The sequence below is a fragment of the Caloenas nicobarica genome, chromosome 3 (genome assembly GCF_036013445.1).
Source record: "Caloenas nicobarica isolate bCalNic1 chromosome 3, bCalNic1.hap1, whole genome shotgun sequence".
In the NCBI taxonomy this organism is placed as follows: Eukaryota; Metazoa; Chordata; class Aves; order Columbiformes; family Columbidae; genus Caloenas; species Caloenas nicobarica.
This window is the reverse complement of record NC_088247.1, coordinates 89,151,858-89,168,389: the sequence shown is the minus strand read 5'-3', so window position 1 is coordinate 89,168,389 and position 16,532 is coordinate 89,151,858. Positions and strand designations below refer to the sequence as shown.

Sequence of the window (16,532 nt, the reverse complement as noted above, 5' to 3'; positions counted from 1 at the left end):
ACCAGGGCAGAGTAGTTGGAGAGGAGAACCTCTCTCGACCTACTAAGCACCCCCCTTCTAATACACCCCAGGATGCCATTGGCCTTCTTGGCCACAAGGGCACAGTGCTGGCTCATGGTCATCCTGCTGTCCACCAGGATCCCCAGGTCCCTTTCCCCTACACTGCTCTCTAATAGGTCATTCCCCAACCTATACTGGAACCTGGGGTTGTTCCTGCCCAGATGCAAGACCCTACCTTTTCCCTTGTTATATTTCATTAAATTTTTCCCCGCCCAACTGTCTAGCCTGTCCAGATCTCGCTGGATGGCAGCACAGCCTTCTGGCGTGTCAGCCACTCCTCCCAGCTTGGTGTCATCAGCAAACTTGCTGATAGTACACTCAATTCCCTCATCCAAGTCATTGATGAATATATTGAATAGTATTGGTCCCAGAACTGACCCTTGAGGCACTCCACTAGATACAGGCCTCCAACCAGACTCCACCCCATTGACCACGACTCTCTGGCTTCTCTCCTTCAGCCAGTTTGCAGTCCACCTCACTACCCGATCGTCCAGTCCACACTTCCTCAGTTTTGCCGTGAGGATGCTGTAGGAGACGGTGTAAAATGCTTTACTGAAGTCAAGGTAGACCACATCCACTGCTCTGCCATCGTCAATCCACCTTGTTACGTCTTCATAAAAGGCTATGAGGTTGGTCAAGCACGACTTCCCCTTGGTGAAGCCATGCTGACTGTCCCTGATGACTCTCTTATCCTTGATATGTCTTAAGATGGCACCAAGGATAAGGTGTTCCATCACTTTCCCAGGGATGGAGGTGAGGCTGACCAGTCTATAGTTGCCCGGGTCCTCCTTCTTGCCCTTTTTGAAGACCAGAGTGACATTTGCTTTCCTCCAGTCCTCAGGCACCTCTCCTGTTTCCCAAGACTTGGCAAAGATGATGGAGAGCGGTCCAGCAATGACCTCAGCCAGCTCTGTCAGCACCTGCGGGTGCATCCCATCTGGACCCATGGATTTATGAATGTCCAGGTTGCTTAATTGCTCCCTAACCCAGTCCTCATCAACCAAGGCAATCTCCTCCATTGCCCTGCCTTCCTCTGGGGCCTCAGGGGTACGGGGCTCCTCAGGACAGCCTCCGGCAGAGTAGGCAGAGACAAAGAAGGCATTCAGTAACTCTGCCTTCTCTGTATCTTCTGTCACCAGGGCACCCACCCCATTCATCAGTGGGTGCATCAGTGGGTGCATCAGTCTTGTGCATCAAGTACTTCAGAAAACACTTGCTCTCTGTATTTCAATATAATCTAGCTTGTTCCCCTGATATTTCAGTGATTGTTCAAAAAGAACATCCAGCAATGGAAGGACATGAAAGTATTCTATAGTCCAGACTAGTAAAACTTCCTGTGCAGCTTGTATGCACTGCTACTTTGCAGTATAAAAATATTCTAGTCTGCTGATATCTTGTATTATTCTCCTTCTAGACAGCTTCTTGCATATACTCTAATTATCTTACCTTTCTCTTCTTTGGGGAATGCTCTGCATTGGCATTGTCAGCTTTCATTACACGACTCTTAGGACCATTCAGTTTTACTGACATTTTCTATAAAACCAAATCCCAACAAGCTAAACAACAAGCTTTTGGAAATAAGTGAGCTAAACTATTCTCCTGTTTCCCTTTCCCAGGTTTGCAAGATGTCATTCCTTCCCAAGGGGAAAGAGAAGTAAACCACATTATGGTGAAGCATTTTAACTAAATAGATGTATTTATAAAACTCCACCAAACATAGCTTGAGGCAATCCTTGCTATCATTTCCACTCCAACAAGAGTGGATGGGGAATGTTAACCTCTTGAGTGCTCAGTGTTAGAAGTCTCTAAATATTAATGCACAGTATCTTAAAAATTGCCCTCTCAAGGCATTTCAGTTCCACATTCCTTCACAAATAGCACAGCTGCAAAAGACTCAGGAAAAGCAGTAGGAAGTGCACTTCTCTTATTAACTTATTTTTCCAGCCATCTGCTACGGTCAGTACAACTTCCCTTTCTAATATTGTCATTATATAGATCGTCTATACTTACTCATGACTCCCAAAATGATCAATATCTGAACCAAAAAAAAGAGGAAAAGAGGTGGTATAAGACACCTTAGAATGTGTCTTTTAATCTGCCAGTCTGTACACACAACTGGACGTGCACTTTGGACTTCCATTCTGCCGTTAAGTCAGTCATAATCTCAGGTTCCATGCTAGAAGCACACAGCTCCGTGACATCTGCGATGCTACATAAAATTACATGTCTGAGACTCGGGTGCCTACGAGATGCTGCAGATTCATTTTGTATCTGTACTACTAGGTTTACGCTTAGAAGAAATGAAGGGAACAAAGATTTATTTATTTATTTATTTAAGTTTCTTGTTCTGTTTTGCTGCCTACCACAAAGGGGGTAAAGCAATAGGTATGAACATGCATTAGAGACCAAAAAGCTATTGGTGAAAAAAAAACCTGCCCATGAAATGAATGAAAAAAATTGTATACAAAAGAAAGATGACATCATCTTAACAGCCACAGGACAGGTATGGTTAAAGGTTCTGCAAGAATTCAGACTGCAAGGCAAAGACTTTTTATTTCCAAGTTTAGTCACATATAATCTGTGTTTCAAAGTGTCTTCTATTTTCTTGAAGATTGTAAGCCTAGGAAGCTGCTTTAGGGAGCAGGCAAGAGATGCAGTTTTGCACCGTGGAGACTGCAAATGAACTACCTTTTATCCCAATTTGTGCTAATTTCAAATTCACGTTCCTATTTTACTACTTTACTTGCACAGAAAGCTGTCAAACTATTTTTTCCTACTTTAAATGTGACACAGTTTTGAACAGAGAATTTATATCACTTGAGGACAGAGTACATGCTGATTTTTTAGGGTTTTTTTTGAATCAACAATTCTTAATGAGGTTCTACACAAGACGCTATTCTACTCTTCAACCTTAGAACTAAGTAGAAGAACTCAAAAGATACAGTTTCCTCTTGATTCTTTGTAGACAGTATATTCGGAGTGGGAAAAATTTATATATATGGCATTCTCCTAGATTCAAGTCCTGCTTTTGCTCTAGTGGATACCAACTCCACAGAAGTAGGGAGCATCTTCAGGAACAGAACTGAGGTTTTCAGGAAACTATTTCTGAATTTCAAAGAATCCTCAAAGTGATAAATACAGCATACCTGCTTTGTATTTATAAACTGCAATTAAAAAAAGTTTGCTGTTGGTCAGGTCTTACTAAATAGTCCAGGTCTCATTCAGGATCATATCTCAGTTCTGCCATGTACCTCAAAATAACAGTGGTTAAATCTTTTGGTTTGGACCAAATATTTTTCTTGCTCTACAGAATACACACATAAAGAGTAACTACTTTTGCATCACAACTTCTTCACCCCACTGTGGATTCATGAGTTAAGGCCAACATCTATTGGGGACAGTCTAACGGAGCAACTTTGGTATATGATTACTCCAGATACACCATGCAGTACTCATTTCTAAACTGCTTTAAACCTCATAAGTCACTGACCTACACATTTAATCTGTAGGCTCCCCTTAGAACCTTCTACTCTGTCCTCAGATTTTGTCCAAGTTGCAATCCACAGCAGCCAGGCAGAAGCAGTAGTTGTGGTGCTACATGTTGACTTACCAGCTGGCACAAGCAGTGCGTTACCACTGTTGTGAAATGTCTACAAAACTGGAGTACGATCCCAGTTCATCTACGGTGATAGATGCAACTTCACATAAATTAGCATTTTAGTTTGTCACATACTTCCTCAATATAACTGAAAGAAAATTTTTTCTCCAAAAGACTCATGAAACTGTTGAAGCACAAAGGCAAAAAAAAATAGTTAAGCTTAATTTAACAAGAGAATTTGCAAAGAAACCATTTTGCTCCCAGCAACTTGCAGCATCAACAGCTGTGCCAGACAATGAACACCAATGTACGACTGACTTGAAGGAGAGAAAAAGCTAAGCCCAAAATTAAAAGTTTATAGACTTTAGGTAGGTGAAGAGAGTTTGGGTTTTTTTTGAACAGTCATGTGATCTTGCAATGATATATTCACGAAGGATTACTACCACCACTACACTTGTAAAAGGAACACTCACTACCATGTTTGCTGGGCTGAGAACACACTGAAAACAACACTGCACCTCCCATATCATTCCTTGTTTCACAAGGTTATATCCTGTAGGATGTGGAAGAAAGAATCCAAAGAAAAGGGTTTGCAGTGAAAAAGCAGATTTATACCAAAAAGACATCCTAGTGTCCAAGAGTAAACACCTAATAAAGTAGAGGTAAACCATAATAGCAGGTAACACTATTGCAAATGGTAGTACTCTTATAAGATTTTCCATAGGCTATACCAGCATATAAGAAAGTATTTGTTTCGTACCCAGAACACTTAGATTTGAGAGCGGTGTGAAATCTTAAAAAAAAAAGAAAAAGAACAAAAAAAAAAGGGCAGGTGAATGTCAGAGTGATCCTGGAATCAGTGCAGGGCCTTGTGCGGCGTGTTTGACACTTTCAAAAGAGCTGGATGAGTATTAATACTTCTGGAATTCTCTCCACATCAAGCCCACCTGAGCTAATACACTTCTCCCAGAAGCTGCAGATTTAATTAAAAGCTGAAGTGTATCCAGTAAGTTAATTAAAATAGCAAGCAATACTGAGTGATTCAATAATGTATGTGTATAATTTTGTTTAGCCCAATGAAAATGCAGGAAAGATAAGACTACTAATAAAGAACTGGAATGAATAATGAAAGGGTCCATACTAACATACTCTACATGTTGTATTAATTCTAACTGTTCTCCTGGATCCTGCGTGCATTTAGACTTCAAATCACAATACGATGAATATGGTTCCAGGTTTGACTTTCAGTATATTTGCTGAGTAATATTATGTATGCCCTGGGTTTAAATAGCTTTCTAGAGGTTGCACCACATTGATCCACAGTCTGACAACAGCTAGACTTGTTGGCCAAATCACCAGAGAGAAGCAGCTCTATTTCTTTTAAACCTAAACTGAAATTTATTTTCTGTCTTTATCCCATATTTACACCTTATGTCCAGGGTCTCTTAGATTCCACATTCTGCTCCATGCAAAGTCTTCTATTCCTGTAGGCTCTTGCTATCTATGTCAAGAGTAATTCTTCTTCTAACCAAAGGGAAACAGAGCTCCACCCAGCAGCTTCTTAGAGCATGTGCTTATTTCTTCCACTGTGCTACCTAAGGTTCTGCAGCAGGCGATTCTCTTCTCTTTATACCATAAAGGAAAACATGTGCTTACAGAGATGTGCAGATCCACCCTTCCCCTTTTTTTCCTGGATGCAGACTTACACAACATTCCCTGCTCCTTGTTCAGAATAGGGCAGGACCCCCTGTACACCAATTCTGCACATATTTTAGCAACTTTCAGCAACTCAGGAACATTTAACGGTTGTGAAGCAGGAACATTTAACGGTTGTGCAGACCTCTACAGGTAAACATCTTCATTTCAATACATATAAAGATATATAAAGATACAATGAAATATATTACTTTTTAAAAACTACTGAAGAAAATACCCTACCTTAGTGATTATAATACCCATAAATACAATATTTCAGCTCTTGAAACTTTCTTCCAAGGCCAGAAATACTTAATATCAGAAGCTGCTGACACAGACTAATATTATTTTTTAAAACTTGTGTAAAAACTGTTGCACACTGATCTTTATACCATTTCCTTAGAAGGCCTACAGCAACCTAGTAGAGAACCAGGTATCTCAAGTCCCAGTACCGAGCTTTAACACTTTCTTATACCTTAGACATGGAATTTAAGACCATAGGTGGCATTTTCCTTCAGGTAATATTTTATTTAGTTAGTTTGTAGGGGAAAAATATTCTAGTTCCTGGAAAGAATTCTGACTTTTCAAGGCAAACTTTGACAATTTCTTTCAATATTCTTACTCCCCCAGTTCTGATATTGGTGTGATTTTTTTTCCCCATTTCTTCCTATGAAGAATTTAGACTTTCAAACCAAAATTTAATGGGCATTATTCCCTGCTACCTAAGTCTTTATTCATGGTCAGTTGAACTAGCTGGTGATGTTGCCTAAGGATTTGTCTGATGATTATAGCATATTTGGGGGCCTTCTCTGTTTGCTTCAAATATTAAGCATATTAGTAAAATCAGTACTTATGTGCATAGCTATTTGTTAACATAGGGACAAAGATGCTGGGTTCACTTTGAGCGGAAAGATCTCTAGGCAGCATCTTTCCTTCTGAGAACAGACTGCAGCAGCCTCCTGCTGACCAGGAGAAGCTCCCAAAGTGCACAGTCCTGAGGAAGCTGCCTGTGAGACTCTGAATAAATCAGAACACTGTAAAGAAACAATTCTGATTAGAAAGGGTAGAGTACTTTAACCTTCAAAAATGTTTCCTTTAACGTCTGGCAGGTAGGTGGCTATTATCTTCAATCTTCTGATAAGAAAAAATAACTCAAAGACAGAGCAAATTACTTCCCTAAAGGTGTTGAAAGAGATGGAATTAAAATAAGGTAGCCTCAGCTAGATTTTTATGTCCAAGTTCACTAGGCCATGTATCTCTTGTGCATACAAGACAATTAAAAATTGCATCATCTTTTACTTCATGCATACGCTTCTTTCTTCTGTAACCAGAGTACAAGTAAGGTACTGAAGAAGAGACCTAATGTGGCACACCAACAAAATGCCTTTTTTTTCCTCATACTGTAGTTTCCACATGAAAATTCACCTGAAGGTTATATACTGAAGGACCTACCACATCAGTAGTGTCACAATAAAACCTCTTTTTGTTTATTTTGTTTTGTTTTTAAAAGGACCACGCTAACTTGTTTTATTTAAGGAGAACCTGAGGACTTAAGAGACTGACTCATTTCAATTACATCTATTAATTGGGACTATAGGCTCAGTATACATTATTAAATCAAGAGAATCACCTGCTGCAGAACCTTAGGTAGCACAGTGGAAGAAATAAGCACATGCTCTAAGAAGCCCACCTTAGCTGAACAAACTGGGGGAATATACTAGAGCCTTCTCAAACTGTACTTCATGATTCCAAACTATAAGCAGACCATGAACTCCATTTAAAGCTGTGGACAGCTTTCCTAAAGCCTAGACACTAAAGTGTTTTTCTTGGTCCTATCCTTGGAATCCATGATACACCAATTAGTCAACTGCTTTTAATTATGTAATTTCTAGTATTTTCAGAATACATATTATTCAGAGACACCAACATTAGTTAACAGCTCCAATTCCCTATCAAGTTAAGAATCTTAGTGGGTTTTTTTGGTTTTGGGTGGGTTTGTTTGTTTGTTGGGGTTTTTTTAGTACTTTCAGGAATGAAAGCTAAGATTTTAGGCATTACTGGAATGGCTGAGCACTATTCTGGCAGCAACTGTCTTAGGAGAACAGTCACCAGAAGACAGCTGAATACGGTACATCTTAAGGCCTCACAGGAAGACTTCCCAGAATTATAGTATGTAACTAGTTACTAATAAGATTTATTTTTCCTTTAATACTTCTTACTGAACTGCTTGACTATCTCCAGAACCAGTGCTCATATTTAATTTTCATCAATGGAAGTACATCTATTATACCAATACATAATCATGTCCTGAAGCCATTTTGGTTTGTACCAGATAAACCTTATCCATCTAGAAAGTGAATTTACCTGTGCCATTACAAATTCTTCTCCACAGAAGAATTTCCATGGAACCATGATTTAATATTTTACTGACTTTTAAGAGAAACATTAGTTTCAATACATGTTGGACTACTTTGTACAAAGAATAAAAAGTTGTCGTTTTCCTTTCCCTTTCCTTTCCCTTTTCTTCAGTTTGTGTCTTTTTCCTGTTCTTTTGAAGATAATTTCTAAATTAACTGAGTAAATCAAATAATTCCAAATTTATTCTGGCACAATGCAAACAAGTGCATCATCTCCTGTGTTTATGAATGAGCAGCTCTGTTACACAAGCTAAGAATCTGCAGCTGTTTTTCTTCTACCTGTTTTGTTATTGAATCACAGTGAGACTTGCTGCCACAGTATCTGTAAAAAAGGTACAGTCTTTTCTAGGTGGACACATTTTGTTTCTGATGGGTAACAGAAATGCTCAGTGCTTCATATAAGTCTGTTCTTCCTCTTAGACCTCTGCTTAGTGGAAGACCAAAACAGAAATAAAGAAACAGACACTTTTAAAGAAGAAATCCACCAGGTTATTACAGATTTATACAGATCTAAATTAAAAATAGGGATGTGGAAAACTAAGCGTAGTAACATACCAGCACTCTTTTTTTTATACTTATTAACGATGCTTATGTGTTTGTGTGTATATACATACATGCACATATACACATAAGATGGTTTCCAAAATAGTTTAGAAGGTATGTTTGTCAAATATTTTTTTAAAAAATTTGTTCCTGCCCCTGCCAAGATTAAAGATTTTTATAACTTGCTTATAATGCTTTCCCATAGTGGCTGGATGTCCTTGAATTTGTATTTACTCAATGTTTGGAAGTCCTTTCCATTGTTAATAATATGTATATTTATAATTTAGCAAGCATCAAATTATCTTTAGAATGCACCAGACTTGAAAAGTTGGTTTAGGATGTAGGATATTTTGTAAGAGATATAATGCCACTTTATTCCCCACAGGTTTATTCTGTCATCACCTTAAGGTCAGCTTTCCTTTGAGCTACTCTTTTCAAATTACTTCTCAAATTTGTAATTGTGTTCCCATGAGTAGCTTCCCTCATGATCACTGTTCACATACAAAAGAAGAAATTAATATGAAAACTTCACATACATTTTCGGACGTGTCTTTTGGTGAGCTGTCTTAAATAAGTTTTTTCTCTTATTTTAATAATCAGCCAGAATACCTCTGTTTCTGTCAATGATTCCTTTCATTTTCTTAATAGGCATTTAAAATTGCTTGTCCCACTGCCCCAATTTTTTCTGTTTGTTTTCAATCAACGTAGTTAAACATTCACTTACATGGGTTTTTTTTTCCCCTCTAGGCAAGTAATCTTAAAATTACTCAAATACCTAGTTTGTTGCTTTACCTACCTATTTCATACTCATTCACAGCCCAACTGCTCTTTGATCTTTTATTTTCCCACATGACTGAATTTGTCATCCGATGCAAATGTACTGTACAACATGCACATCTTATACTATTATCACCTCCTTTATTTTCTGTTTTTCCTGTCCCCTCCTCTAATCTAAGCAAAGAATGAAGAATCTTAAGTGTTCTTATGTGTTAACCTTATGATAAATAAGCCACAAAGTGGTACAAATTGAGTCACTGACTATTCAGGCATGCTGATTTTCTGTGTTGCTAAGCGGGACCAAGCAGCTTGCTATTAAACTTGTTAGAACTAGAAACCATTTTATCAAGACAATCTTACCCACTTTGATCACATCTTGATGAAGCATTTCACCAACTTCTAATAAAAATTTGACATGGCATTTATCTAGTCTGCATTAAAGTCACCTCCAGCACCATCTCTGAGACACCCGGCACATTGTATACTGGAAAGACTAAAAATCTGTGTCCTTTTTCTAGAGCCATGCTTTAGTAGTTAGATCTCTGTCACAATAAGCAGTGGACAGTGATCTATGTGGATAAAGTTATATCCACATGAAGCTCCTAACTAATTAGGAAGGAAAGTTATGCCCTGATAAAGGAGCAATCTGTGGTGTGCCCCAACAAGGTGCTGAACCCTCATTCCAACCTGGTATTCTGCGATTCTATGCTTTAGCAGCGTGAGGCAGCACCCTGGTTCACTGGCAAAGTTAAACTCTCATTTCCTGACTCAAAGTCTTACTGCTGTAGAGGCCACTTGTGAACATGCATCCCTTCAATCAAGAAAACAGAAAACGTCAATACTTGCCAACATCTCACTAATAAAAATTGCAAACCACCACGTTTTACCTTCACCCATGCCCGAGGTAGTAGTTACTGCAGAGTCTCCACCAAGAGCAGCAGTGAATACATAACTGTTCGAGTCTGTCCACATTCTGGGAAATTATAACTTATTACTACACAACCTAGGCCAGTCCAACTCCAAGAAAATCTTTCCTGTCCACACAGGCAAGAAATACCACTAACAACTGTTTGATCAGATTGCACCACAACTGAGCAGTTATTTTTTAACTCTGATCAAATTGGAAGGTTTCAACATCTTCCCAACCTATTAAGCATCTATTCTGGCCAAAGAACATGAAAAACCTGAGATTGCTGAGAAGTACACAAACAATTTGGCAGCATCTCTCTATGGTACTGCTACTGGAAGCTAAAGCTAGGCTTACTTTCCAGAGCCCATTATCTTGGCTGCCCCATTGATTGCCAAGAATTCTGGATAAGTGGAGACCAAGCTACAGATGTGTCCATTAGGATGTGGCCTACAAATAGAAAACCATCATAGACACAAAAGCTGCCGAAGAGCTGGCACACTGTACTAATTTAATTGCTGACCAGGACTGGATCTAACATGACAGGTGTGAAATTTCTTCACTGATCATTTAGAATACCCTCGTACATCTTATGCAACTCCAACTGTATTAAAGACCACTGGAGACTTGTGTGTGTTGGCTTTACATAGCAAGTGATAACAGAACTACTTTTTCCTGTAAAATACTAAGCCTCTGCTATAAAAATAAGCTAGGCTTTTTTGTGCAAATAATTTCTATGGCTTAGAAGTTTGCAACTCGGTATCTTTTAAAAATGTACACAACTTTAGGTAGTAGCAATATACATCTAGTCAAGTAATTAAGATAAGGCCCATAAATTTATAGTGTAATTTGCAAATAATCAAACTGTCTTTTTCTAAAACACATTTCCAGAACTCCGTGTTATATAGCTACTTTCACTAACAAATTTGCTGCCCCTGGTTTTAAGGCAAGTCTGTGGTAACCACCTGCTTATCACATCACTGAACTGACAACTTAATTTGCAGATCAAGGATCACAGGCAATTGATTTCAGACTGCTTTCATTTCCAGCAGAAATGCTGTCATAGAATGTAACTCGAAGAATATGATTCCTGTAATTCCTTGATGATGTAACTGCTCACTGTATCTAATATTAAATAAATACTTATTTCAATACAACAGTTATCCATTAGAAGACAGTAAGCTATTGAACGGCTCACCCCAAACCAGAGAACATTGCTGTCTGGAAAACAGTGTAACTGTCATCTAGAAACGTTTCACAGGAAGCTGGTTTTGTTCTAGCAGTGTTGATTTAAAGGTTATCCAGTCAGAGAGGCACAAAATGAGAATTCATTTTAAAATTTCTCTTTCTCAGTGAAGCTTCCAAAGTGCCTCAGCAATTAACAATTCCTATCACTTCTCCCAGTTCACCATGTGAAAAGGCTCAGAACTCGTCTTACAAATTGCTCTTTTGAAGATCAAAGGGAAGCTGAATTTGTCTGTATGTGCTCTGGATGAGTTTGTAATTTACTGGAACTTTCAGAGGAGGCTAGGCAGCATGCTTGCTTGACAGCCCCAGGGTACAGGATTCGGGGGAGCTCTGTGACTCTTCCCTTCTGAGTTCCTTCCTTGGCTTTAATTGGCACCTCATTAGAAATTAATGAAAATGACATCCTCTGTTCTTCCTGCTCCAGGCACAGAACGCTACAAAAAGGCCCATCACAATTCATAACACATTCGATTTATATAGCAATGGCTCTTAAGCATTATTTATGAGCTGTGAATTTCTTGTCAGCAGTTAATAACTTGTAGAGAGCGGAAGCAAAATGAAAAAAAGATCTTGAGAGTATGCGTGTATGAAAATAAACAAATCTTTCTACATCTGAAAAATGTTGTGTTTGAATCTGAAGAACCCTTATTGGAACTCCTTTCTCAGTAGTGAGTTGTTTTCTTCATGGCAAAGCCCAGCAGCACAGCCAAATCTGTCTAAAATTCCGTGTCGTGTCAAGGGAACGAGCTCAGAAGCATCATCTCTCCCTGGACAGGCCTTACAGGAGAGAGCAGGGCCAATACAGCAGAGTCTCCCAAAGATCTCCCAATCTGGTGTGAAGCAGCAGCCCACTCTCTCTGCCCCCTTTTACAGAGGTTGTGCCCCATTGCACAACTCACAGTTATGCTGGATTAATATTTGCATGTATGTCTACATTAAAAACTTGTCCAGTATGTATAGATTTTTATTTCTACTGTGTCTCACTAAAAATCTCACTGGAAGAGTCACCATGACACAGCATCAAAAAAGGAGATGATTTCCAGTACTTTTAACATTGGGACAAGAAGATGTGTAACAGCAAACAATAAAATTGCTGTTCTGTGGAGTCTTAAAGAGTTAAGTATCAAACAGCGTTCTACCTTGACCATTACTTTTGAAGAATGTATGTGCGTATTTTACATGGTTTATTATATTTGCAACACTTCCAGTTAAACACGCATAATTACCTGTGCTTTGCGTTATGACAAAAAAGATAACCTGATCACGCATGGATTTAGAAAATCTTTTAAATGAGAATTTTAACACATTTATTCTGTCCCATTTCCCATCACCCCCCTCCCCCCAGGGTTTTTGATCTGGCTTGTCATTCATGACCTAAAGCAACCTAGTTTTACAGACAGAAGGGCAAAGCCAGTGAGAATGGTTTCTAAGGCAGCTGCTTTAAAAATGCTGATGAGTATTGGTAAAGCCATTCAGGTGATGCGAAGCTGAGATGACCCATGTTGTGCAGTGGTGGGGTTTTGTTTGCTTCTTATTAATATTACTATGACAAGTAAGCAGTGCGGGGTGTGCCTATGCTCACAATCAGATGGGAGCATTTCATTATAGATAACGCAGGTCCTGAATTCACCATTAATGAAACATTATAACCACACAGATAAACCAAAGATTGCTGGTCTTTTCAGCCCTCTTATAAACACGGAAATAGAATCCTGCCTCCCACTACTCCCATTAAATGCGTGAAATAGAAATGTTTATTATACATCCTTTAAACTATATAGGATGTAATATAGGAATGCAAATTTTTATTTCCTCACTTATTGTTGAGGAACCCTGAATTTTTTGTTTCATATTCATGTTTTATTAACACATTTTATGAACTTTAACCGAAGTATTTCCATAAAGCTGTATATGCAGTAGAAACGATTTAAAGAAAAATTCCTACAACATTCATATTGCAACAGTGTTGTTTTATGGAACTACTTCAAGAAAACTTGAGAGGAGCCAACTAGATATATTTGTCATCCAGTTTACGATTAAAAAAATGCAGGTCTTATTTTATAATTTTAAAAACATTACTAATCAATGGAAGGACTTTTTAAAAGTTGTTTTCAACTCCGTTGCTTGTACATAGCTCCAGTTTTTCAGAATCCAGGAAAGATTAATAATATAACATAACAGCTAAGTCATCTTTTCTCCAGTTCTCCCCAAAACTTGTAAAACTCTCTTGCTCCCAACATTAGGGAGGATTCCTGTATTTCAGTCAGGTGCCTGTGAACAGCCTCAGTCATTTGATGTGTGACAGCAGCAGAGCAAGAGCAGGAACTCCTGCCTCTACCACACTGAGCAGAAAGAGCCGTACCAAAATGTGTCATTGATGCTGCTGAATTTCTTCAGTTTGATAAAAATCTTACTGGCTACTTCAAAGTATCCAGACACATGATTTCCATAACAAGAATTTGAACATTACAGCTTTTGATTTTACGTTTGGTGGCTTCAAAGATAATGTATGTTAGTTCTATGTCAGTGCTCCAATATCTGAAACAAGGCCTGTCTCATGTCCGAAAGAGCACAACACAACACTAATCTCTGAGGGCTGGAGACAGACAGATGCGGAAGAAAATAACAAAGGATAACATGGAATCTTTGCAGCTTTCTGTCGCTTCTCTTCAACTGATATTTGTTATTCAATATAGAATTCATTAACTAGGTCTTTGTAATGAGCTTAGCCAATCCTTTCTCTCCCCCCCTGCTGCTCAGAAGTATGTGCCTTCTATCCAGAAAACATTTTAATAGAATATTCTACATTTCATGGGTGCAATAGGAATTGAACCTATCATCTATGCAAATCTTTTGGAAATTATTCCCCTGCTGAGACACAATGAAGTAACTAAACAAACTTCTCCAAATGTATCAATACAAGCATGGTCAGAGAGCACAAGTGTAAGCTTTCAATACATGATTGTATGAAAAAAATAATCAGCAGGTGTAACTACCGTGTGCATTATCACTGGGTCTGATGAGCACATTTAAACCAGTTATGAATACAATCGTTCCACAAAGGAGAGAGCATCTCCTCTGGAATCCAATCACATTAATTATTATTTCAGAAAGATTATTTGTATGTAATATGAACCCCCAAATTGGCTGTCAGCATGAAATTTCATCCTCAATTCAGTTCGCTGAACAGTGCCATCAGCTTCAGAAAAGCCAGGTTGGATGATTTTAAGTGTATGGTGAACAAGTTTTCCCTCTTGCAAAAGCTGTGAGAATGGAAATATTTCCAGTTAGAGGGGTTTTTTTAACTTTTTAATAATAAAGTAATTATAAAATACAGAATTGTAAATGATGACCTATGTCCCTTTAAGCTCTGTAAAAACTTTGTCATCTTTGCATATTTACCAATGTGCTTTGTTTCTTCTCCTGTCAAGTGGGTATGATGCTCTCTGGCCTTACAGGGACTTCTGAAGCTAAATTCCTTAACAACCAAGATCTCTTGAGACAAGGCAGTACATCAAGGCCAAAGTTTTAAAGGGGGAATTAAACAAGAACTAATTATAACTTTTTGCTATCAGCAGAAGCTACAGTTTCTGTTTAAAGTATCTTCGAAAGATAAAAAAATGCAAGCGTTCTCTGTATTTCCAGCTCCAATACGGATGCGAGCGCGGCTGCGTTAGAAAGCCGGACGCTACTGACAGACAGTACTCACCACAGCGACATGATCCCAGTTCCTGCTGTACTAGCTCCAGTTTTGTTTGGCACTGGAAGCATCGGCGTCTACTCTTCTGTTTGGATCGACTGGTTTCTTCAGGCCTGTCATTACTGTCATCCAGTAGCCGTGGCCGTTTCACAGGAGAAGGCTCACTCTCCGACTGTGAATCTGTTGCATTCACAACAAATATTTTAGGAAAATATTAGAACTTCCTTGCTGAGGCATCCCTTTGGGCAGATTGAAGGTATATTGCTTTCAGCTGAGGTCACCACCAAGCTGCGTGATATTTCCCATTCTATTGCATATACGCATTTTCTTAACAATCAAAATGAGCATCAAGTAAAGGACAAATTCCCTTTGTTCCCTGTAAGAACCCCTCCTGCTGGCAGTACTGAATAGAAAATGAAACGACAGCTTACTTCCAGCTATGGCTGGGTCATATAGAGATATATGTAGAGTACACACCATCCTAAACAATTGCAGGCTTCACCCGTCATCTCATTTAGTTTCTCCTGCGTGCCTCCTTCATCCTCCCTGCACAAACTCACTGAAGCAGCTGCTGATTGAAAACAACCGAACGTGGGTTCAACCCATTTCCTCCATGGGCAGGAGGGAGTTTGTTACGGCACAGCATGTATACTGTGTCTCTGATGACGGAAGGCGGTACATGAAAGCACCATACCGTGCTTCCCTCTCTTTCCACATGGATAACAATTTATATGTAAATTAGCGTACACCAACAATACAAATCCAAAAAAAATGAGCCCAACCATTAGATGCATGCTGTAAATTCAAAGTGCTCAGCCATTTTTAAAGAATTAGTCAGAATACTATTTGTATTAATAACTTTATAAATTTAGTCTTGTAAGAAAATAGTGTGTGGAAAACCTTAAGAAGTTAAAGTTCAGGTAGCATAGTGCCTTTTTTTTTCTTTTACAATGGAGGGTGTGTTGACCTGGGCTCTAAAGTAGCACATGAGATGCACATTACTGACTGGAAGGTAGGATGCCTAAGCCCAATCTGTGTGGCATGTCAGAGGCAGTAGATCTGCTATCCTGAAATCCGAGTCAGGTCAGGATAGAAAAAACATTTTCCCTTCCCAAACCTATGCATAGCAGAATCAGTTCTGTATTTCTTTTTAATAGAAGTTGCAAATAAATTAAATTCAACCTGTATTCAAAGTAAATTGTTTGTACTAGCGTTGCAAGTAGCCTAACAGCTGAAAGCCATTACTGCAGTCAGCATTCTAGTGCAAGATGGTGATCAAGGGGAAAAAAAAAAGCATTAGTTCAGTTTAGTTCATTTTGAAAGGACATTAATTCAACAAATAACAAGAGAACTCCATCTTTTTGGCAGGACAGTAGACTATTGAACATGTTTTTACCTTCACATGGTGTTCTATGCTTATGGAAAACATATCTACTCTGTTTTAGTTGCCCTGGATTAGCAAGGAAGAGATAACTGCTGTGGCTAAAACATTGTTCATATCCTTGTTATTTCAATGAGCTTATCTGATCCACTGCTTATCAACATCATGACTTTCCTTGACCAAACATCTAATGAAGTCAGACAAAG

The 16,532-nt window shown here is 38.7% G+C and overlaps 1 protein-coding gene across 2 annotated transcripts in view; it reads right to left on the bottom strand.

Moving 5' to 3' along the window:
- Positions 1–16,532, bottom strand: part of ZFAND3 (zinc finger AN1-type containing 3) — a 140,930-nt gene that overhangs the window by 8,660 nt on the left and 115,738 nt on the right. For both annotated transcript variants that reach the window (XM_065631299.1, XM_065631300.1), the window contains one exon: positions 14,955–15,125. In XM_065631299.1, the coding sequence (XP_065487371.1) occupies positions 14,955–15,125 (171 nt within the window). The remainder of the gene's footprint in view (positions 1–14,954; positions 15,126–16,532) is intronic.